The sequence below is a fragment of the Nilaparvata lugens genome, chromosome 5, assembly GCF_014356525.2.
Source record: "Nilaparvata lugens isolate BPH chromosome 5, ASM1435652v1, whole genome shotgun sequence".
Taxonomy (NCBI): domain Eukaryota; kingdom Metazoa; phylum Arthropoda; class Insecta; order Hemiptera; family Delphacidae; genus Nilaparvata; species Nilaparvata lugens.
In genome coordinates, this window is record NC_052508.1 from 15,493,624 (window position 1) to 15,520,344 (window position 26,721).

General features: G+C 34.8%; 1 protein-coding gene across 1 annotated transcript; it reads left to right on the forward strand.

Moving 5' to 3' along the window:
* The first annotated feature begins 558 nt into the window (after window positions 1-558).
* On the forward strand, window positions 559-26,702 carry LOC111048144 (RNA exonuclease 1). The gene is made up of 12 exons (XM_039427754.1): window positions 559-706; window positions 2,477-2,623; window positions 3,850-4,038; window positions 4,715-4,825; window positions 7,786-7,925; window positions 11,019-11,242; window positions 12,805-13,048; window positions 13,841-13,985; window positions 16,784-16,978; window positions 22,813-22,999; window positions 24,020-24,181; window positions 25,783-26,702. Exons 2-12 carry the CDS (start codon window positions 2,516-2,518, stop codon window positions 26,127-26,129), a joined length of 2,052 nt encoding a protein of 683 aa, XP_039283688.1. The 5' UTR covers window positions 559-706; window positions 2,477-2,515; the 3' UTR covers window positions 26,130-26,702.
* The last annotated feature ends 19 nt before the right edge of the window (window positions 26,703-26,721 follow it).

Sequence of the window (26,721 nt, forward strand, 5' to 3'; positions counted from 1 at the left end):
TTAAATACTTGATAATTCCTCATGTAGGGATAAAAATAATATAAACTTCAAAATTTACATAGCTGCTTTGAAGCGCATTATGTTTAAAAGGTTACCTAGCTTAATGTCAAATTTGCTTGAATGATGATTAGATGTTTATTGGTTGATTGAATATCCTCAAGTGAGAATCACATCTACATTTTTTTGAATTGCTTGTTGATTGACGTGAATTAAAATATTCATCTCACATCTCTGTTTACCACTTGTCATAAAAGTGTTTTATATGCCAGGGATCAAGATGCAATAAATTTCAGTCCTCGAACAAAAAATATAAAACGTCTAATTTTTTACGAGCAATGATAAAATATTGCAAGTAGTCGGATTGTGCTTAGGCTGCTCAGGTATCAACTCAGTAGAAAAAGTTTTTTAAATTACAAAGAATAGAATTACTTGAAGATAGGACAATAAAGTATGAATCTTCTAAATATTGTCAAATAATTCTTTTTCCATATAATCAATTTTATTTGAGATTCAAAAATGCAGACTTGATGGAGATGGCATTGTCAAGAACACATTGAAGATTTTAAGGTTATGTTTATCTAGCCTGCTAGCCATATTAGAAGACGATACAGAGAATCACAAGTATATTCAGATTGTAAATTACTATTTGATTTATGGTGACTAATTAAATTCCACGTGTTATTACAAGTCGTAACTCTTTCAAGGTAAATCAATCCTATAGAGCGCCCGGACCTATAGAAAAAATAATATTCTATCTTGATGATATACAGTCCGGTTTAATTACTAACCTGCTTGGGCAACTATTTTACTTTTAACAGATTTATATTTTTCTAAACGTCTTATAATCTATTTAAATTGCTTGGTTTTTAAACATTCAATTTACCGTGCAACTTCTTGCTATTTTTTTTAATGCTGTAATATAAAGTAGTTCTTATTTCAATGTTCATTCTTCTTGCAGAAGATTCATGTAACTTACCATGCGTGTGGTAAATTATTTCCTTTGTTGACAAATTTAAAAATACTTCATGGTATTGATTTTGATAGACCGTTCAATTATTTCCTTACTATTTCTAGAGCTGTTAAATTCACTTAATTACTTTTTATTTTGTTGTTGAGGCTTAAATTATGTCTAGGTTGTTCACTAATTCATCTAAAAACCCAAATATAAAATGTATTTGGTCAAATTTATTATTCATGTGTTGAAATATCTCTTTCCGGTGGTTTGAAACCCGCCTAAAACTTGGGACCACTCATTTATCTCTCATTCTTATCCGTCTCAATACCCTTGCAGAAGCTTAGAGGGCTCATGTGAGCATCAGTTCTTTGGGCAGAAAAAATACAAAAATATTTTTAATAAACAATATTTTGATTAGGTAGTTCAATCTTCTATCCAGTACAGTATTTGATTTTCTTAACACTGGTTAAAATGAGATTAAATCTTTTATAAGAATTGGTTAATATTTTTGACTAACTATAAGTTGGCATTTTCGCTGATATAATTTACAAGAATCATATTTTTTGAAAGAAGTTACATGTCCGCCCTACTGTCTTATCCTTAAGCATGCTGCTCATAGGGATCCATCAAGCTACCACGGGAAAGCGGAGTCAGAATTATGGACATTCCCAATCCCCCGTCAGACCCCCGTTCCTGTAGTAGATAGTATGTGCTACTAGCGTCTCTGTGTGCAGCGTGTTAAAACCAAAAATCCAGTTGGACCAAAAAGGTCCAGTTAATCTTCTCTGAGTGTTTATTCAATATACATGATGTTTACGAACTCCATACCAATATTCTAGGGCATTGTTCCTGGGTGAGAAACATATCTAAATATCATATTTAAATTGTCCCGAAGTCTTTTTTCACTTATTTTTTTCTAAATAATGGTTAAACATACGATATTTAATCTTTGCCCAATCATTCATACAACAAGCTACAAATCTACAAAAAATTATGATAATTTTTCAAATTCATAAAACTAAATAGCGGCTATTTAAAATGTTGTTTCTTTAATAACTCAGAAACCGTTGGTTTTACAAAAATAACTTGTTTTAGTAAATTTAATCTCAGTTAATATTGGTCCAATCTCGAAACATCAGCTACCAATCGATAGGTAATTAAATTTACTAAAATCAGTTATTCTTGTAATTTTTTCATAAACCAACGGTTTCTGAGTTATTCAAGAAACTAAATTCTAAATGTCCGCCATTTTGTTTCAAGAATTTGAAAAATGTTGTAGGTTTGTCTAGTTGTTATAAATGATTGTGCAAAGATTCAATTTCGTATGTTTAACTATTATTTAGAAAAAAATTATAAATGAAAAAAGCAAAATGGCCGCTGTGTGAGTAACTGAAGACTTCCGGACAATTTAAATATGATATTTAGATATGTTTTTTACCCAGGAACAATGCCCTAGAGTATTCGTAGGGAGTTCGTAAACACTCTGTGTATATTAAGTTTTTTATTGTAGAATTTTTTTACAGGTCTACGTCTTAGATAAATTTTTATTTGAGATCAGGTATGAGTGAAATTCTATCACGAAAATCTGACAGACTTACAAGAAAGAAAAAAAAATTGGCAGCACTTCTGGAGTTGACAGAACTGAACGACAAAGACAGAATGCAACAGGTAAGAACTAGAACCCCAAGAAAAACTGAATCACTGGTTTCTTGGGTTGATAGATTTTTATCGAGATAATGATATCAAAATACAGATGATACCAAATTCCTCGATAAAGGTGTCTGCCCACTGCACCGTATCATACTAGGATCGGTATAGGATTGTGACCGGCAGGTAACATCTTTACCAATGCTCACTGCTACGTATCGACAACGTTACATACAAGTTATAAACGTGTTATGTCCGCGTTTACAACGCGTATGATGACCATCCACTGGCGCACAGTGCATATCTCTCCGGGTCTAGAACGCAGTACATACGCGGCTATACATCGGTTGTAGAACGGTACGTAAACGGAACGGAACGTAACTAGCAAAGTATTTTCTCCGAGAAATTGTACGGAGACCGGTCATGTTACGTTCCTATACGGTACGGTTACAGACCGGTCTAGTGGGCATTGCCAGGCAATAAAATACATCTATTCTTTGTTCTATGTGCCGTTCCTCTAACGTTCCTATACCGGTCCTAGTATGATGCAGTAGGCAGAGACCTTAAAGATATGAAATTGATATCACTAGCATATAACTCCAAATCAAAATCATACTGATGGCAACAGAATACTATCTAGCCGACGGATATTCAGATAATTTAATAGTTACTTGGACATTCAAGATGGTATCCTCATCTATGAAGAGGTATTCGTGATATTCATTAGATAGCCTAACATTAAAATTTGTTCGAAAATGTGTCTTTTACGACCTATGAGTCTCATTACTGTTGATCACCTTCTTTTAAGAAGTTCAAACTGGCAGCGTCCATATAAAATTGCTGCCAGTATAATTATGAAACGATTATCTATTATTCAAATGTGAAATAAAGTTAATTTTATTTTTTCATCCAACAAAAAAGTATTCGGAAAAAACTCATAAACTAATTTTTGTATTTCTTCATTTTGACACAAATGAATTGATTTATTTTTAAGGAATAATTTATTATTTATTTATTCAATATTTATTCATACAATAAGTAAATCATCAAAATGATAGGGAGAGAAAAAAAGGTAACCTTGTGCTATTCCTCTCCCAAATTTATATAAAATTACACATAGTCCGAAATAGGTTAAGTCTTGTTCACTTCACAAAATTTTCAGTCCTCAAACTCGATGAATGAAATTCTATGAACATTAGCTCTTGGGTATCAAGTATTCCTATCTTGAAGCATTTTATGTTTTCCAGAACAAAAACCTTGGTAACGAGAATTTGGATGACAATGGAGGGAAAACAAATCCTATCGATTCGAAGAAGAAAGGTGAGAGAAAAGGAGTGAAAAGAGAGATTGATGAAGAAAGAGAAGAGGAAGTACCTGATGAAAAACGTCAAAAAGCGGAATGCGAAAGCGAAGCTGTTTTGGAGTCTTCAAAATCGGTAAGTTTCGTATCTACACTAAAACTAGCACAATAAAAAATGTTGATATTTTTCAACTTTTATGCAGTAGGAATGGTAATATTTTTCAACTTTTATGCAGTAGTAATGGTAATATTTTTCAACTTTTATGCAGTAGGAAATAATATTGTGAGACTCATTTCATGTTCTAAAGTCAGCATCTGATTAACATTGGTTTTTCTATAGATTTTTGACAAAGCAGATAGCTCTATCATTTATCAAATCCACACCATTTCCAAATTTTCAGAAATTTTGGTAGGCTATGTAGAATAATGATCCACCGAAGTCAGCAATTTTGCACCGGTAACGGTGCAGGGTTTGAAAGGTCACGCGGGTGACAAAATTTGGTCACATTGAGCAATTATAAGGTTCTTGATAAGACAATTTCAGTTGTTTTTTTTCTATTTGACATAATGTTGATAGTAGTGAGTTTAATTAAATGACAATTATAAGTTGAGACCCAGATTTTATTTTATGAACACTCTGTACTTTCACAATAATTACTTACCTCCATAGTGGTAAAAATATAATGATGGTGTTTGAATATTTCTAGTTGACCTACTCTAAATTTCTATAAAATTCTGATTAAAATAGAATTATTCTCTGGAGAGCTTTCAAAATAGATTCTATTGCCATTGTTTATGACCTTATTTTACAGGATTATGAAGAAAAAACACATGAAGCAAAGATGAGTTCCAACTATAAAATGTCTGAGGAAGAATATAAGAAACTAAAAAAAGAGTTGAGGGATAGAAAAAAAATGTTGAAGGTATGAAAATCTTTATTCTTGAATTTTGATTAACTTATTAGTAAGTTTTGTTAGTCAAGTGTGAATCGTTTCATAAACACATTACACACTATATTATTAAAAGTAAACTTTTTTTCTAAGAAATGGGAATGTTCAAGATTACAATATACAACTCTTGGTTTGAACGAATAACGATCATTTTTCCATCTTGTTTTGAAGGCATGATTAGACTACAAAGTTGAGTTGTTACTATAATTTATCTGAGTAAAAAGTAAATTTATATGTTTTTTTGTTGGTGGAGAGTTCCTTGCGGAAAGGTCTCACCATGCTTGAATATTTGATTTACCTCTATTTATTTTTCTCTTAGTCATCTAGGGTAGACGTCTGGGTGTCATACCGTCACCTGTTCATCCCGCCAGGATGTTACCTCTAAAACCGGTTCTTGAGGTTTCAACTCTCTAAGGAGGTGCCATGCAGACGGGATGACCAGGTGACACGAGTGAGCAAGGAGAGACTCTGTCGTTCACTGCAACGACAGGATGTCACCTGCGATTCTAGTAGGAGCCATGAAAACGAGTTGACAAGACTAAGGCCAGGCGCACACCAGTTAGTCAAGACAAAACAGGATCAGACACGTTTAGTCACAATACTTCACATTGTTGCTTATGAAGATATGTCTAATTGCAATGAATAATCGGTGTGTGTTGCTTCACAAGCAACTATGTGAAGTATTGTGACTAAACGTGACTAGTCTTGTCTAGACTAACCGGTGTACGCCCAGCCCAAGGCTAGGCACACACCAGTTAGTCAAGAAAAGACAAGACACGTTTAGTTACAATACTTCACATAGTTGCTTATGAAGACATGTCTAATTGCAATGACTAATCGGTGTGTGTTGCTTCACAAACAACTATGTGAAGTATTGTGACTAATCGTGACTAGTCTTGACTTGACTAACCGGTGTACGCCCACCCTAATGCTTTCATTCAATCTCAGAGTTGAAAAGGGGTACGCTACTGGGTGTTCACCCGTCTACTTGGTACACACTAACTGGATATTACATCTAAAGAACAAGAAAAAACATCTAATTAGTCTAGAATTGTATTCTTTTCAAGCTCTTTTCTCTCAAATACAACTTCAACCATTTAATTAGATTGAAAAGTGGCTTGAACTATGTAGAGAGGATGAAAATACAATTTTTTTATTTGGATATACATAATAATGTCTACAGATGGAAATTACTGAGATATTGCAATAATAATAATAATAATAATTACAATTACAATAATATTTTTTTTTGCTTTTTTCCTTCGTCCTGATACCCCCAGAAGAAGGGAGTTTATTGCACAAAAATAGAACATGAATAATGATAAGAATAAACCGAATCATTTTAAAATATATAACAAATTATCAATCCACTATTTCAGTGATAAAGATAAACATCAGACGAATTTGCTTCTCCAAAACCTTCTATAGAAGGCTTGACTGAAGGAGTCAAGCTTTACATTATACTTTATCCAATAATAATAATAATAATAATATTATTATATATACAATTTTAATAATAATACATAATAATGTATTGGCTGGATACATGAATAGAGCAACGCAGCACTAATTTGAATTTCTCTTTCAAAAAATTCAAAGTTGAATCTTTTTTTGATAGTGAGGTGCTAGCAACTAATTAATGTTGAAACATGGTTGCTATATAGACAGCAGTAAGATACAAATATTCTTATTCAATCTCAGAGTCTTAGTATTTTAAAGGTCTTGATTTTGACTTTCTCTCAATACCACTACAGTATAAGGAATCCCTATAATGGCCCAAATGTGAGTGAATGAGTCAGTCAATTAAGACATTTATTACCAGATTTTGTATGCAGACGGTGATAAAAGGAACGATGTGTCAATGTCCCAGAGGTCACTATCATACGGGATGACTAGTTGACGCGAGCAAGCAAGTTGACACTCTGTCGTGTATGGTCCAGGACAGGATGGCACCTGCGATTCACGTAGGTGACCTGCTGACGGGGTGGCCAGTTGACGGTAGCGACATACTTTTGCTAGGGGATAAACTGTCGCCTGTTGTCAAAATGCCGAGGTGACAAGTAGACGGGTGTACTACACCCAGTCGCATATCCACTACAACCTATTGTGGAATTCTTCATTCTTTTTTGGGAAATATCTATCTACAATATTTCAGATGCACCCCAAAAATCACTCTCATATTGATATAATGTGGAAATAGATGCTGGATGATCAAATATATGAATGAAGAGATCAATAAAAACAATATAAAACATGTAGTACCGTATTGAATGAAAAAGACTAAGAAATTGTCAAAAAACCACAGATTTATTGATACTTAGAAAGACCGGTTTCTAAGTATCAATAAATCTGTGTTTTTTTGACAATTTCTTAGTCTTTTTCATTCAATACGGTACTAAGAAATAAGACTAAGAAATTGTCAAAAAACACAGATTTATTGATACTTAGAAAGACCGGTTTCGGTTATTACACCATTGTCAATCTCTGATAAACAAGTTTAAAGTTTTAGTGATAAACGAGTTTATCAGAGATTGACAATGGTGTAATACGGTAACCGAAACCGGTCTTTCTAAGTATCAATAAATCTGTGTTTTTTTTTTTGACAATTTCTTAGTCTTTTTCATTCAATATGAATAATTACCACAATATCAACTTCTCAACTACACAAAAAGTGACATGTAGTACCCTTTTTATCTAAACATTTTAAAACTTTGGCTCATACAAGTAAAGTGATTTTATTAATGAAGAGATATTCGGCCAATGAATTGATATTTCATAAATATTCCACATTCTATAGATAAAAATGAGTAGGCTACTGAATAAAAACTACCCAGAAAGATGAGTAGGCTACATACATAATTTTATAATTGAAAACTTGATATGTAGCCTAGAGATTATTAGATATATCTCATATTACTTTAAATATTTTGCAGGTCACTCCAAGGATTTTATTGAATGAAGCGGGTAACAATGCGGCTGTTGGTTTTGTCTGTTGCATTCCCTTGTTTATAAGCGATATTCAGCATTTCATAATGTATTCTCAGCTTGGCCACAATGCACCAGCTAAAGCAAGGTCTGTATTCATCAATTATTTTTGAGGAAACATACTGTAGATACGTAAAGGTGCGTACAGACTTACGCGCCACGAACAAGCGCATTTTACTTTTCATCAGCTGATGCTTAGGGTAACCGTCCACTGGAACCGTATTCAACCGATCCGTTCGGCCGTTGGGTCCGACGAATCTGCCGGCCGTTAATTCGGTCTAATATGGTCGTCCATTGGAACCGTTTACGTCAGTCTAGTTGCCAATTATTGAATTAACCACTATCATAGCCACCGAATATTTCATAAATAATGATTATATTGAGATTTTGAAAATTGAAGAAACAAATATCCACTGAATCAGTTATTCATGACAATAATTTTACCTTCAACAAATATCCACTAAATTAGCTATTCATTATCAAGCAATCTTTGTTCACAGATCACGACGATGATATCTTTTGTCTCGCATATCCCACAATGGAACATGCTCTTGTACCAAACTTATCAACTTTTCATTGTCCATAGTTACAACTTTATAAAACGGAACAACTTCAAAAAACAAAAACAAACTGTGAAACAACTCTAGGTTAGGAACACTTTGTTGTCTCAGCTCGACTAGTTAGTTCGGCCGGATAGAGCCGGAAAATCCCATTTAATTCGTATCGAAAAATTGATCGGCCGGAGACGGCCGTATGAACCTGTTGCAATGGACGAGTATCTATTCCTTTCTTTGTTGGGGGATCGTTCGGTCGCGTTCGGTAGTTTTCGGCCGATGCTAGTTCAGACGAAAACGGTTCTAGTGGACGGCCCACCTTATTACCTGTATCTTACTGTTTTTGTACAAATACAGAATTAAAAAGCATAGTATCAGTTGATGAAAAGTGAAATGCGCGTGTTTGTGGCGCATAAGTCTGTATGAACCTTAATAATTATTATATTGTTATCAGATACAATTTGGGATGGGAATCAAGCTCCAATAATTTAGAACAAGAAACTGAACCCCGAATCTGAATGCGATTTAAGAGTTGATAATTGATGATAGCTGAGTTCATTGCATTAATCTTTGATTAGTAACGACATTCACTTTTAAAAGCTTGAGTAAAGCGAAATTTTACATACTACTAATTTCAATTATTCATATTCTTCTCAGAAGTTTGGAGATCAACCTGTCACCCATTTGCAGCGTTGAACACCTAATAGTAGTTTATGTAAAGTTTATGTAGTTTATGTAAAGGGTATTTAACGCACGAGTTAGGCCGGTTACAGAGCTCGACCGACCGTCAGTGCGTATGTACCATCCTTTCCATACATCAGTTTTTCTAACTCACAAAATGGACGCATTTACAGATTGTTCAATTGCAGCGTATTATCTTCGTAAACGAAAGATTCAAAGATTAAGATATCAAGTTCACCCGTTGGTCGCCAAAGAGCATTTCAAGGGGGATTCAGTACTATATTTACATCATTGCTTGAGGATGTAGATAAATTTTTCAACTACTTCTGAATGTCCATCAGAAATTTTGATGAGTTATTTCGAGCTTGTATCACCATTGGGAATACTTGCAGTCACTTTATGCTACGAATCAAATAAATGTAGATAATAATAATAATAATAATAATATATGATTTTTCCAATTGAAAATTTAGAAATGATTGAAGAAATGTATAGAAAAACTCTGAATTGAAATATGACACTATCAATTGAATTCATTCATTATGCTATTCAATTCAATATCAGCTGATTGTCGGGCAGAGGTGTCAGCACATTGGTTATTATTGCGATCGGGCTACTGATCACTACAGCTCTTAAAGCTTCTATTTGCTTCAATAGCGCGTCAGTCGACCGATGGAACGGATGCGCACGAGCTTGACCGTCTTCGTACGCAGTGTTAAACGCATGGTCCTGACCGTGCGCATGCATGCCTTCAGTCCTGCTCTGTATGGAATATCAATGGAAAAGACAAGCGCGACTGACGTACGCACTGACGGTCGGTCGAGCTCTGTAACCAGCCTTAGATGTAGAGTTAACACTGTCTTAAAGCGTGTCATAAACATCTCACGACTCACGAGTGCTTTGAAGACATTATAAAACTGCTGCATACACTTTTTAATCTACGATCATGTTATAATGTAAACATAACATCACAATCCATTCCGTAACAGGGGTCTTTTTGCAAAGGATTTTCAAAACTATACTATAATGAGAACATTTTGCAACGACTTGAATACTTCAACCGATGCTGTGACACCAACATAAATTGCGTACAGATATACGCACCTCCAACACGCTCCGCACTCGCTCCGCAATCGCTCCACGCACGCTCTGCAATCGCTCCGATCATGAACGTTACGGGAGATGTTAGCTCTTCTCGCGTTCCACTCTTGCTCCTCAATCGATCATCAATTGATCTACTCGAGTGACGTTCGATTGCGGAGCAGAGCGAAAGTCTGTACGCACTTTTAGAACACGGTTTTGATGTTCCTGTTTGCCAAGTTTTCACTAAATAATCAAGTATTCAGTTAGGCAAGTTGTCAATTTGTCAACTTCCCAGTAGATCATGATTTTAATTACTCAAGTATTTAGTATTTCAAGTTTACTGTTTACTCTCTCTGAGTAGCTATTTACTATACCTATTGTTATTTCAATCGTTCAACCTTTCAGGCTAGTTGGTTGATCTCTAACCTTACAATGAGTGAGCAATGTGATACTTTGCTTGAGTGGTCGTAGAACAAATCCGTTTTGCAAACCTGATAGGTATATCTTGAACAATAATTTATAAAATAGAATTATAGTACCCTTTAAAATTGAAAAAATATTAAAAAACAAGAATACAAATTGTAATGTAACTACTAGTTTCGGTGATTACACCATCGTCAGGTTTTAAAAATAAATGTTTACTAATCAATATTAAATAAAATGAAATTAATGATTAGTAAACATTTATTTTTATAACCTGACGATGGTGTGATCACCGAAACTAGTAGTTACATTACAATTTGTATTCTTGTTTTTTATTTTTTTTTTCAATTTTAAAGGGTACTATAATTATATTTTATAAATACAAGTAGCCCTGAATTCATAAATTTTTAAAAACTTGAACAATAAATTATTATTTTCAGATGGTGTGACATTGAAAAGTTCAACAGGATTTCACACACCGTTATACTGATCATTGAAGGACTGTCAGCTTACGATGTGGTGTCCAACGAATCCTCATGTCCTAACTTCGCCGATTTGAATTTCAAAGTTCAATTTCTGTCGCCATTCAACTATGACGGTTTTTTGATCGAGGAATTGACTGCAGTTCCCCTCACTAGGTCACAAATGGTTCATCTTCAAAAAAGTGAGTATTCTATTTTAAAATCATCATTTTATTTAGGTCAAGGTATTCAATGCCTTAATAATCTATTTATTGAAATGTTTATTGATTCATTATTTCATAATTGGTTGAAATATTGAAGTATTGTTGAAATATTCATCATTTACTTGAATATTATTAGATAGGTTTTTAGTAGCGATGGATAAGGATGGAAACATTCTGGAGCGGCGAAGGTATCATTAATTATGTTAAAACCTGTTGTGAATAAAAGTTTTTAAAAAAGGGTACTTAGATTTTTAATTTTTCTGATAATTGTGAAACATATTAGTTATTTGTGCAACTAGTGCGCAAAGTGACAGTTTGCTGCACCGAAAGAAACGTTTACGCACGAGCCGTAGGCGAGTGCGGAATAATGGTTTCTTGAGTGCACAAACGAACTTTGCGCACGTATTTCACATTAAATTTTTCCTACAGTTATCATTGAATATGAAAAGTGGGTAATTATGGGTAAAATTGCCTGAAATCCATCAAATGTTTTTGTGTAATTTTATTATTAATAAAAACCTTAATTTATTTAAAATTGAATAATAATAATTAAATTATAAGGATTAGTAATTCAATTGAAAATTTATCTGACTGCTTGAAGGGGGTTTATCTTATGTAAGCATTGAAATTACTATAATCAAGGCACATATAATAAATAGGCAACGCCGTTCTCCACTGCCATCATAACGTGGACCTTACTATACCACAGTCAGTGGTACCAAATTAATTTTGATTTTGCTGCACTGGTGCTCCATATAACCTACTAACTATTTTGCGTTGTCATGCTGCAAATCTGGAGTACGCAAAGTAATACTTTGCGCACTAAAGCGGAAAAGTGATTCTTTGCGGCCTCCAATCAGTGCACAAATGGTCACTTTTCAAGGTATCTGTAGGAAAAAATATTACTCACCGAATAGAGCATGCTTTCGAATTGCATATGATTCGTTGTCAATCCCATGCGTAGTAAATCTGTAATATAATAAAGGAAAGAATTGGCTTATACACGTACGAGATAGGAAATTCACGAATGATGCTTCATCATGTCTGAACTACTTGACTGATTAACTTGAAATATTGCATAGTGATTCTTATTTACCGAGGATAGTTATAGGCCAATTTTGAATTCTTCAAGATCTCAGTAGGTCAAGTTTTAAAAATTAGACCCTTGCAGAGCACGGTTTACCTTCTAGTTCAAAATAATATTAGAATTATTCATCCCCATTAAATAAAAACACAGCATGAAAAAGAGATCGACTGAAAAAACTCGAAAAAAAACAATTGAATATATTATAATTGGAATATAAATTGCATGGTAATAAATGTGTGTACTGTATTTTGAAAAGTTGGAATTTGATATGTTTCACGTTGTTTTATAGCCATCCAAGAATACATAACACTTGAAAATCATTTTGTTTCTATCTCAATTTTCGTCAAACAGAATATATTTGTAAGAATTATTTTGTTATTTTCATTTTTTAATGGTAATGAAATTATTACTTTGCATACAAACAAATAATAACAAAATTTATAATATTTTTTAGCGTTTTCTGTGAAAGGCGTGAATAACAAGAATCAGAAATTTCGTGTGCTGCGATCTCTTTTTCCCATCGAAAAGAAAGAGAGCAATAATACAATTTCCGACAAGGAGACTGGAAACAATAATCTTGAAAATACTGAAGCTTCTTCCAATGATGATCAGTTCTCCAGAGTAGATTTGCTTTTGTCCGCTTGGCAGATGGTGGAAGAAGGTTATCCTGTTCCTTTGAGTGGAAATTTGCAAAATAGGTAAGTTTTATGTATTAAAATATCTTATCAAATAAGTTTGATAAGATGTTGTAGAAAAGAAGTGATAGGGAATTTGACACTGTCAATAACAGTGAAACTTACTGACTTGGGCAGTCATAAAAAAGCAAATTACAAAATTACTCTTTAAATAAAAACAATATAAAAACTTTTAGTACCCTTTTATTAAAAACTTTAACGACTAGTTTCGACCATAGGGCATTTTCAAGTTAAAATGAAAACTTCATTTAACTTGAAGGGTACTAAAAGTTTTTATATTGTTTTTATTTGAATCAAGTAGACCATATAAGCGAAATGATTTCATGTTACTTTTATATTTTAAACAGGATCAAATCCAAAATTAAAGGAAATATTTTTAAAATATTGAATTGATTAAACAAACAGTATCAAATTGATTTCAGTATTAAATTGACTCTACGAACAGTGTAAAGGAAATCGAAGTACTTGAAAGTACTTGTGGATAAAATACCAGTACATAATTCACATGAAATACATAACCTAATTCAAATTGAAATTCCATTGTAATTTTGTCGTATTCTACCTTTACTCAGACAGAATGCTATCTTGCGTTCTAGCTGTAGAAGTGTTGTCGTTTCAAAGTGTTATCTTTTCCATGTCAGTTTTCATGAAACAATTATCAATAATCCAATTACAATCACGACTGACGAAGCTCCTCGTCTGGGAAATTAATTGTATTTCTCAATGTAAAGAAGTAAGTAATTTTGAATATCTACACATTCGTAACATTAATAAAAATAAATACTTTTGTTCTAGATATGCAGATTTTGTGATGACAAAGGATGAATACACATATGTGAAACCCAACTCGCCTATGTGGGCTGTAGACTGCGAGATGTGTATGACATCAACCAAGCAAAATGAATTAACTAGGATATCAATTGTCGATGAAAATTTCAAGGTAACTTCATTTTCGAATTTAGTATTACTTCAAATCACAATCTCTAATTATTAGGCTTATTAGTTTCCTAATATTAGGATACAACGCTGCATAGTATATTGTTTTGACTCATCTCGATCAATAGAATTAATTCTGCAAGGCAAGAATATTCTTCAGTTCATCGAGGCTAGAAGGATAAGCTGGCTGGGACACGTGGAAATCAAATCACATAATTTATTTGATTTAATACAATAAATACATATTCAAAACAAATAAAAGAAAATACATAATTTTATGATCAAAAGTATTAAATAATAAAATAAAAAGTAAGCATAAATAATGACTGAAAGAATGACTGAGAACAGAATGCAATAGTATGTTTCGCACCTAGAGCAGAAAATGAGATTTTTCCGGCTCGAAAACGGTTTTCAAGTCCGAGGCCGTAGGCCGAGGACTAGAAAAGATTGAGAGCCGGAAAAACATTTTTTCCCGTGGTGCGAACGATATTTTTCGCCACACTACAGGTATTGCTGACAAGATAAATAAAGAATACAAAATAAAGAATACTTGTTATCGTACCTATCTCTTGATCTTAGTGGTAGAAGATTTGCAGTCAGGATTTCAGATTCTTTTAAAATTTCACTTGGAATATCACGGGCGTCGTCATCTTCAAGCATTTTTGAAAATTTGGAATGCGCTAATCAACAATAAATAATTGAATAAGAATGGTTGCGAAGCGAATTCTGAATTAGTTTGATTCGAAACTCGAACTGAAATCAGACTTTGATGAAGAAAGTGGACTCTCGCCCGATCTAGCGGATGACTTATTAACTACGGACTTCTAAGCGGCTTGAAAGAGACCACTTTCTGGCCTAGACCGGAAAAGAAACCTGTTTCTTACGTCAGACAAGAGTCGTCTGCAAACAAGGTCTTTCAGATCTACGTAGGGACTGGAAAACAGCTGCTTTCTGTGCAGTGTGGCGAAAATGTCATTTTGAATAAAAAATTGGAAACAACCAGAAGAAGAGGAAGGCCGGGAGTAAGATGGAAGGAGGATTTGGTGAAGGACCTGAGAGCGATGGGAGTCAGGGGCTGGAGGAGGAAGGCGGAAGACAGAGATAGGTAGTTGGAGGATGATTGTGGAGGAGGCCAAAGCCCAAATCAGGCTGTAGCGCCAGGATAAGCACTTATTAAACCTCTGATTATACAACCTTCTGTTGCTTCCAATTTGCAGATGAAGATAGATTTTCACCCAGGTTTAGAACCTTGCACTAAAAAGTACAATTTATTATTTTATAATAAGTGCTGAGAACATTCCATTCTGCTATTACTCGTGTATTTTCAAAGTGCAAATTGGATTACTCTAAATTTTCTACATTGTATGGTTGAAAGCTTGATAACAAACTTTCCGTGTTAACAAGCTCATAATAATTATTAATAACATACCTTATTAATCATTTGACCTGGACATATCTGGTTTAGGTTGAATAATCCAAACTCTCAAGGTGTAATTCCTTAGTGGCCTCACAGTATTCATACAGTATGGAAACTTGGCTAGTACCCTGGCGCAAAAATCCGCCATTTTGTTTGGAAGTTCCGCATTGTAATAATATTGATGGGAGGTTCGGATCACTTTACTGATCCGGATCAATTGATCTCGTTCACTGCCGCGAGCCAATCAGAAGACCAGGATTGGAACTTCCTAAGGTCACGTGACGTGTCTAGTATTTGTGCCATGTAAAAAGCATTGGTTGGATAGGCGTTTGATTGACAGTTTCCATTCTGTACCTATTCTGTGGTGGCGTCTCGAGACGCGTGGTTAGAACCGCCGCTGCTAGAGCACATGACCTATGAATTCATTAGATTTCGAGGACTCATTTGATTTTTAAGTTGTAGAAACGTTATGGCGGTACATGAATTAGAAGTGTTGGCTACTATATTGCTTTTACGATTCCTATCTCATGAATTATCGAATCTATTAGAAGACAGTTATTATCTTCTAGTAGAAGACAGTATGAACACAACTGCAATATGCTGATTAATATGATTCCCTTAAACTTATTCACCCATAAAATAAACAAAAAACTTACAAAAGATATTGATGAATGGGTAAAAGCTAGAATATTTTTCAAAATAGACTTTTAATCATAAAATTACACATAATAGATTGATTTGGTGAATACCTAAAAAAAATTGTGATTTTGTGAATTTTAACAAAGTTCTTTTTTTGTGTTTCAATCAAGAATAAAAAATAAGAAAAAATCTTTCAATGATTTGAACTGAACTCATTGCTAGCGATCAGACACATGTCTCTGCTAGCAATTAATTACTGCCGGTAAAATGAGTACAACTGGGATTTCAGTTATGTTATATGTAATTTATTTTTATTATTTCTAGAATAGAGTATATTCTGAATTTCTGTATGATGTACCCAATTATTATGTGAATTTGTAATTGTAAAAATCTTGTATATATGGCAAATAAAAATTGAATTGAATACTGAATTTATAGGTTACGTGATCTAGCCGCAGCGGCTCTAACCACGCGTCTCAAGACGCCGCTAAGGAATTGCACCTTAATGTTGAATATTTAGGCTATCCAGATGTATATGGTTGAAAAATCCCTGTTCATAACATTCCCAAATCTTTTATTCTTCTAGAATTATGAAGAGCTTTTGCCCAAAATACTCAAATCTTTTATTCATCTAGAATTTAGAAGAGCTCTTGCCAAAAAAAAAAACTATCAGTTCAACTTTGTTAATCTATGTGGTTTTTATTCTATTCGTCAATTACATTCACGTAATTTGTTTTCAATTTCAGACAGTCTACGATACTCTGGTGAAGCCACACAACAAAATCATCAATTACCTGACGAAATATTCGGGAATCACAAAAGAAATGATGAAAAATGTTACAAAAACCCTTGAAGATGTTCAGGAAGACCTGAGAAAGTTGTTACCTAGTGATGTGATTCTAGTTGGACAGTCACTGCAGTTTGATTTAATAGCAATGAAGGTAAGAGTTGTCTTTTTTCAGTTAGGGCTACTCTTGAATATAAAATAGAATTGAAAATAAAAATAGAAATCCAAGTACCCTTTTTAAAATTGTTTATATACTCACAACATGTTTCGGCAATATGATACCATTATCGAAACATGTTGTGAGTTAACAATTTTAAAAAGGGTAGGTTTTCTATTTTTATTTATAAGGTAAGAGTTGTACGTTTAAAGATTAATGTTTAACTTGTGTCGATATCATATATTGTTTCAATATATATGTATCGATATCGTATCAAGCCTGGGCCACAGTTATCTGGCAGCGCTCCCATCCTACTCATGTCCGATATTTCTGTGTGATGGAGGGGTAGTGGTGGGACAGATGACGGATATGTGTGGCATGCACCATTCTAGGCCGTTGTCATCCGTGATCGGATCGGATTGGGATCGGAACGCTGCCGTATAAGTGTGGCCCGGGTTTTGTTTATCCAAGTGAACTATAGTCGAGTAAATGTGGCTTAATCTTGTTTGATAAAATCATTAAACCCCCAAAAAACTGTTGTTGACGGTTATTTATTATTTGAAATTTATATTTTTAATCATAACCTTCAACTGGTAGTTGTTATCTGATATTCTACGGACAAATCAACATACTACTTTTATACCAGCGCCACACTCTTGCCGAGTGCGTACAAATGACGACGAGCGTGAGAGTGTGGATATGTACTTTGCCAGCGTTCGGTTTTGCTCTGAGTTTTGTCGAGACTAGACAAGCAAAGGCCAGTCAAGAGAAGGCGAGCCGAGCATCCACACTTTCGTCAACCATTGCGTGCTTGCGGCCAGCGACTCGACAAGAGTGTGGCCTAGGCATCATGGGTGGTCAATGGATGAAATGAAATAGAAATTGAAAAATATCATGCGTCGATATGTCATATTTGTTTTCAATGAAGAATCATATATCTTGTGAAGTAATCTACAATTTTATAAAAAGTTCTGACACCAATAAATCGTGATGTTTATATTTTCAACAGAACTCTTTGAATTAATTGGAAGATACTACACAAAAAGCCCACAATGGGGCCACCATTTCTAATGAACAATGCTGATATTCATTCACAAGATATGACGATTTTAAAGGAAATCCAATTAACGAATTATTACAGAACAACTATTACAGACTACAGGCATTAAGCCCAAAACAGTCTTTACTACCATTTACAATCGAATAAAGTAAGTTACTAAAAGAAATAAAAATGAGAGATACAGTACATGCAATTCAAAAATATATAAGAAAGATGATAAGTATGAGGAAAGCATAAGTTTTAACAACAACAGATATTCAAGTATAAAATCTAAGGGATTTAAACTGTATGTTTGATCAACTCTATAAAATTAATAAGAATCACGGACATCATATTAATTGAATCAATTCAGAAACTGAATTCAAATTCAATTATGAATAGCCTCAATAATGCGCCTTCTAACCTCACTAACAGGGCCATGCACATCAACACCTTCACAAACGCTATTGAATAGCCTCAAAACTCTATTAAGTGGAGAGCAGAAGTTATGAAGGGTCCTTGATCTTGGTACATGAAAGGTCCTAACTCTTCTGACATTGAACGTGGGTACCTGGAAACCAATCCTAGAGAGGAGAGCGGGTGAATTAATGTAATTTTTCAAAAGTGACACCACAAACATCAATGAAAACCTGTCACGTCTAGCCCTCAAAGAGTCCATATTGAAAAGGGATCTCAAACGTCCAGAAGGAAAACCCAAGGGACAGGCTCTTCTAAATTGCATATAGAATAGGAAGCGAAGGAGCTTATTCTGTACTTGTTCGACTCTTAATGTATCCTGATGAGTAGAGGGACTCCAGACAATAGATCCGTACTCTAGGACACTTCTGACTAGCGACTGATACAGAGTTACAACAGTCTCAACATTATTGAAGCCGGTAGAGTTTCTCAGAACAAAGCCCAATAGCTTGTTCGCTCTGCCAATGATGTGATCAACATGTGCTGAAAAGGACAATGTACAACTGAATACAATACCAAGATCCTTACACATTGTTACCCTCTCCAAGCACACACCATTGATTGAGTAGGGATAACGAGCTGGATTAACCTTTCTGGAGAAAGTCATACATTTACATTTTTTTACATTGATATCAAGCTTATTCACATGGCACCACAATGCAACTCTATCAACATCAGCCTGCAAGGAATAGCAATCATCCAATCCTCTCACCTCTTTGTAGATCTTCATATCGTCAGCGAATATCAAGCACTTGGAGTTGGGTATCTGAAGTGGCAACTCATTTATCAATAGCAAGAACAAAAGGGGTCCCAGATTGCTACCCTGGGGGACACCAGACGTACTGAAATAAGCATGAGAGACCCTTCCTTGAACAGTTACAAAATTTTTTCTTTGAAACAGGTAACTTCTGAATAAATCAACCAAAGCACTACTAAAGCCCAGCTGTGACAGCCTCTTCAACAATATACAATGATTAACACGGTCAAAGGCTTTACTAAAATCAGTATAGATCACATCCATTTCTCCACCGGCATCAAGTACATTGGAGGCAGACACTGTAAACTCCAATAAATTTGTCACAACAGATCTTTCAGGAAGAAAACCATGCTGATTTTCAGACAGTATTGGTCGTGAATACCATAGAATCTCATCATAAAGAGCCCTCTCATAAACCTTAGCAAAGACAGACAATATACTGATTGGTCTATAGTTCATGATGTCATCTCTCCTGCCAGACTTGAAAATTGGGATTATCTTCGAGACCTTCCATCTACTTGGAAAGACTCCATTTCTCAGTGACAGGTCAAATAAATATTTCAACGGTCTTATTAATAGCTCACCACAACCCTTAACAATGAAGGAAGGAATACAATCAGGTCCAGGAGCTACTCTAGGCTTTAATCTTTTGATTGCAGATTGAATACTTTTCTCCGATAATGATGCAACTTCCAGAGTACTATTGGCTGTATCATGCAAAAACTCAATTCCATCACCCTCCTCAAAGCAAGCGGTGACTGGTGAGAAAACAGATCCGAAATAATTGGCGAACCCTGAGGGAATTTCATCTCCAACAAAATGTTTGTCATGCAGAGTCATTTTCTCACAAAATCCATCGGACTTGCGCTTCTCATTAACAAACTTCCAAAAATTCTTGGAATTGGAACCGAGGTCAGACTCAACTTTCAGCAAATAATTCCGATAGGCAACTGCAATCAAAGACTTCAGTTCCCTTCTCAGTCTTACAAATTCATCTTTGTAACGAACTGAAGATCGCTGTTTACGTGCACATTTATTCTTCCTCTTAACCAAGTCAATTATTTGGCGAGTGAACCAAGGCGGATACTTAGACCTCTCACTTGAGATGCTTTTAAGGGGGATCGTGGCATTAAAACACTCATAAATGACACCGTAGAACCAGTCAACGGCCGCATCAACATCCTCAAATCTGTACAAATCATTCCAGTCATAATCTCTGAGCAAATTATACAGTGCAAAATAATCTGCTCTATGGAAATCATAGACAGGAGGAGCATTAACGGGCGATCGCCGTTTCACAGAAATTCCAGTTATCAAACTTATATTTAGGGCTGGATGGTGCTCAATATCCTCTGGTACCAGTGCATTAGAGTCATGCTCAACGTTTATAACGGGTAAACCACAAAGAACCAAATCTAGAGTGCGTAGGTTAGAGTTTTTTATTCCATTGATTGACTTCAAGTCAAAGAAATTTAGAAAATTTCCTAACCTCTTAGCTGCTACCGAACCATTGTGAAGATCATAATTACAATCTGTTACTTCAGGCAAATTAAAGTCACCAGCAATAAGCAGTCGATCTCCAATCAAGTGGACATATCCTTCAATACAGTCAAAGTACTTTCCATAGCTCTCAGAATTGGCAGAGTTGAGGAAGTAAACAACATTAACATATATAGGACCATCCCTATCAAATATTTTAATCATCAAGCTCTCAAAACTCCGACAATCGAAAGATGAGTTGATGTTGACACACTCTTCAGAACGGATTTGCTTACGAACCGCTATCAGAACTCCCCCTCCCCGACATGAGTCACTTCCGGGGCGATCCCGGCGATAGACGACATATCTTTCATCAAAGACCTCATTATCAGAAAAACCAGAATTCAGCCATGTTTCAGTCAACAAGATCAAGTCATACTCAGAAGCAAGTAAAGATTGTAATAACACATGAGTTTTGGTCCTTAAACCTCTCACATTTTGATAATAAACGCTCAATTCCCTAGAAGCCATAGCAACTAATAATCAATTACAGCCCACCCCTAAACTCAACAAAAATTCCCAATCAAGCATCATGCAAATGATACACAAATATGTGCAAGTAATATAACCAATTGATTAAAGATTAAAAATGTTTAGAATTAGATAAAAGAGTTCTGAATGTAAGCAAATGAGAATGAAAAGATGATTTAACAATAGAAAAATTGGAATTTAGAACTGATTAATTAATTAATTAAAGAGCAATCACGAATACTCACAAGATAAAAATGGAAGAGAAAAAGAAGCTGAAAAAAGAAAGGAGCTGATGATATAGAAGAATTAATTAATCCAAAGAGCAATAAGCAAATATTGATTTGAATAATGATAAAAAAATGTTTAGAATGAGTTGGAGTTGAGCAAATAAGGAAGAGAAGATGATTTTACAAAATAAACTTATTAATTAATCCAAAGAGCAATAAGTGAATGCTCTCAAGATAAAATAACAGAGAAAAATCTGTATGAGATAGAAGAAAATATCCCACCCATCAATTATGTTGAACTTTACCCTGAATAAAATAAGTTAAGAATTGGAAAAGATACCCGTGCTGCCAAATTGTGCGAAATTTCAATTTTATCATGCAAGCTCATATGACTGGATATACAGTATTCAATTTGTCAACACAGCCGATGCAGGGTTGTCAATTAGAATATAATATCATAGAGAAACAATAGCGTAAGTAGATATCCGATGGTATAGATCGTTTATGTCGCAACTTTTATTGTTATCTCAAGTCGATTACTATCGATTATTGTAGATTTTTACTGTTTTGGCCGGGTAAGAGTGTATGAACCGCACAATATGAGAAACTACCAGCGTCACACAGCTTTTTGGGAAAGAAATACTTGGATTATCGGCTTGAGATAACAGTAAAAGTTGCGACATAAACGCCCTATACCATGGGATATCTACTTGAGCTATTGTTTCTCTATGATAATATACAGTCATATGGAAAAGATAGAAATTTCGAGCAATTTGTCAACTCTGATATTTTTCCAAGTCTAAACTTGTTTTATTTAGAGCAGGGTTTAGCATTTCCTTTAGAAATGATGTTGATTGTTTTAGGATTTCAAAATACCGTGGTGATTCATGAGGTCACTCTTGATGCCCACATAAGCTCTCAGGCTTGTCCGTGAGTAATGAGTGAGAGGGATGATGTTGAGAGATGACAACTACTTTTTAGGTGATCGGGAACGACGGCTTATCTGCTCCTCCGAAAGACGGGGTGGTCGTATATATGAATGTGATTGTGCTGGTCAAAAACTTTTTGCCCCGGTCGAGATTCGAACTCGGGTTCTCTTGATTATTAGACCAGCGCGTTATCACTTACTTCAACGAGCCACCCACTTTTTGGGGCGCTCCTTATAGTAAATAGTCTTCTAGGATGATGAGGATAAAACAATTTTGATGTGTCTTTTTAATCACATTATGGACATAACATACTAGAAACGAACTACACTAGACCAACCACTAGCGTATTGTATTATAATGTTTGTAGCACTGTGACCAATGTGTGTTTACAGATGATGCACCCCTATGTGATAGACACGAGCGTCATTTTCAACATGTCAGGCTTGAGAGCAAGGAAAACGAAGCTGTCCGTGTTGAGTTTGATGTTTCTAAACGAGGAAATTCAGGCCGGTCACGGACACGACTCAATCGAGGACAGTTCTACTGCTCTCAAATTGGTCAAACTCAAACTTCAAAACAGTAAGTAACATTTCCAATAAGATCAGCCATCATATTATTTGCTATAATAGTAGGAAATTTTATAAGCTTAAATTTTGTACTGAATAGTTATGTAAAGCTGCGTTTACACTAAAGTTGCCAACAAAATGTTCATTTTTCCGTCCTTATAGATTCTATTAGATTGAACGGAACTTGACAAACACACATGCACATCATGTGTTTGCTAAGTTATGTATAATTTAATAGAATCTATAAGGACGGCAAAATAAACACTTTGTTGACAACTTTGGTGTAAACGCAGCTTAAAGGTTGAGTGATAGAAATGACTTATAAGTCCTAACTCCGCCTGATAAAGATTTTTTCATTCTTTTTCATTTTTATGTCCGTAAGATGCATAGTTTCCAATATATATGCGAAAAACAAAACATGGTACCTTTGAGCCTCCTCTACCACCTTAGCACAGAGGGTGAGGGGGGAACTTTTGATTTGCTTATCACCCTGCTACCTAAACAGAACTGTGGGGTCAAAAATTGTCCACCAAACTATTCCCACAATGCCTTCTTCTGAGCTTTCATTGCCTGAACTATACATCTACCTGCTAGATTTCAACTCTGTCCTTGAAAATTAGCTAGTTGACGGAAGTAAAAAAAATATACCCATATATTTCCTGCACAAACGAAATTCCCATATAATTCCCAATTTCCCACTCCGTGGACACTCTGATGATTTATCTAGAATGTCCATTTCAACTTTACTAAGACTCATCAAAACTGTAACTCAGGCTACTCAATTCCTAAAAATTAAGAGTGATTTTAACTGTATTTTTATTTTCTATTTTTTAAACTATAATTTTATTCAGGAAAATGGAGTTCGAAACTCCTGTATACGAGTATTATTACTAATTACTGATTTCCTTACAGGGCTACACATTGTATCTTGTAAACCAATTAAATCACTATTACGTTTATTCTTTTTGAATGAATAATTAATGTTTGATTGTAATGTAATTTCATGTGATAATAATTTATTCTTCTATTTCAGGTATTGAGTTTGGTGATGCAGTACTCAGTGGCCCATTAACATTTGACAAAAAACATGTTCTTAAACAAAATAATAATAAAGAAAGGAACAAGGAGAAAGTTCAAGAAGAGATACAGTTTACAAGTCTCTTCGGTTACGTAACAAGGCCTGAGGGTAAATATGGTAAGTGGAGAATTTTCTAGTTTTTTCCAGTAACTGGAAAACTAATTGATAACTATTATCAATGCAGGCAGAGATTTTGTTATTGTGAAAGTTAAGGGGTTTCGTGTTCATTTTCATGTAGGAAATTGTACAAATCTGTACATTGAAGATCGATCACTGAACAGTATTATAGCTGGATTTCCATATCAGTGAAAGTGACCGGTACAATGAAAATAAATTCCCATTAGTTCTAATTGAACTATTTCCACTCGCCCGGTTGAACGAGTATGAATAGCATCATACTTTTATAGTACATTCAATTTCAATTGCTTTAGTTTTGTTCACTTTAAATGGTCTCTTAAGCCAATTTATATCAAATTGGAAAGTTATATTAATTTAACGCTTTATATAGTTGAAGCAAACCCTCTTTATCTGGTACAGAGTCCTGTGTTTAATGTTAATTCCCAGTTGCTCAAAAGCCTGTTGAATTTTTTATGATTAAATTCCACGATAACCAATTAGAGCTTTCTCTCTTTAATCGGAATTAAAGTTAACAGATTTTTGTGCAACCGGGTGTGAGTCTGTGGCTTAAGGGTGCCCGAATCATCACCGCAAGCGATTATCGCGCACACTGCAAGCCCCTTTATGTTAGACTTGGTATTCTAACAGTGATCTGCCACTTCCTACTTCTCTGTCTAATGTATGTCAAGAAGAACCAGCAGTACATGCTGACTCGGACTGATGTGGATGAATATAACACCAGACATCGAGAGCTGATTGATATTCCCAAAGTACGCCTTCAGAGATCACAGGTGTGCTTCAGGAGTCCGGCATTGCGATACTTCAATAGGCTGCCTACGGTAGTAAAACAGTTGGATTTAAGAGTGTTCGAGAGAGTTGTATCCAAGCACTTGAAAAGCAAGGCGTACTACAGTGTTAGTGAATATATGAGTGATGATTTGTCGGAAATGCTGTCTTGCTAAACATGCCTTATGATGTATGTTTTTGTTTTGTGTATTGTATTTTATGTTTTTGACGCCATCGTTCCCATATTATGGGTAAAGGGTGCAGATTTAGGTATAAAGGGTGCAGACACACAGCGAACGATCTGCGATCCTATAGGATTCTATATCTAAGTTTTGCGATCTAGATATAGAAATATATGGGATCGTAGATCGCTCTCTGTTTTGTCGTACCCTGAGCCACAAACTCATGTTCTGTCTTTCTCATAATCCTTTTGTATTATCATTCTTCTATAATTCTCAATTATTTCCTGTTTGGGTGTCATTCATTTTTTATGTTATTCAACTTTTCGTTATTTGTGTTATATAAAAGTATCAAAAACTTTCGAATAATTTTAATATTTAAAGGCCAAATCCTAACCTCCCTAACTCTTTCGTTTTACCTTCAAAACATAATTAAACAGAACCTTTTGAGTTATTTTCATCTAATTTTATTTACAAGACAATTTAAAATCTGGCAGATCTGAGGAACTCTCCCAGTTTTCTATAGTATCTAATTACTTTACAAAATTTCAACAGGAATTTCATTATTTTTCATCAATCTTTTCTACATTGATTCTTTATTAAAGAATTTAATTATTTATTCTTTATTGTTTCTAGCGTCAGTCATCGCAAAAGAGAGCATCCTCAGCACCTATGAACCGTACATCAAGGCTGCGGCAGTCGACGAGAAGGACTTGAGAGTGGAAGGTGTCGCCATCGAATCCAACATGGCCGCCATTGAGAAGACCTGTTCACAGGCGGCCACTCAGTCGTTTGTCACCGCACACTTGAAGCTCAACGACAACGAATCTGTACACGATGTTAATCGGTGGTGTGGAGATATCTACAAATCGCTAGAATACAATTCACTTTTCGCCGTCATGTTGGCAGGCACAGAAGGCAGTGACGCTCGTGGTGCTTTCATGTTCACTGTTAAACAGAGTCCATTGCATTTGGCTAGGTGAAGTAGTATCGATGAACTCATTGTGTGGCCTTGCTATCCAGTGAATTGAACGCTGTGCAAAAAAATGAATATTGGTGGTTCTCATGGAAGCTAGCTAGCATACACTGACTGCTGGGTGGAAATAGAATGCTATTGGTTCTAATGGGCAGAAAGAGAATTACAAATGTGTAAACTGTCCCATAAGTACCATTAGTTATCTCTCTTCGCCCAGCAGAGTACAATTTCATCGGAAAGTAACATTGTACTCCATTAAAATGTGAACGAAATAATTTTTTTTATTTTCTTAAATCTTATTATCATTACAAATCTCGTCTGATTAAAAATAAATGAAAAGTTCTCAATAACAATATTACTTCCATGCGGAGAAACCCAGTAAGCTGAATAAAATGTTATCTTATATTTTATAGTCACATGTTACCCATTAGAACATGTTACCAAATTGTTGCCCTAGGGCAACCAACGTTCCCCATGGAGAGTTTTATGGTAGTCCCTATAAGTATTTTTTTTTCGGTTTCTGAATTCTTAGAAGTTTTATATTTTGTTTAATTTTAGTAAGCTATACAAATAAATATACTATTGTTATTTTTGTGATA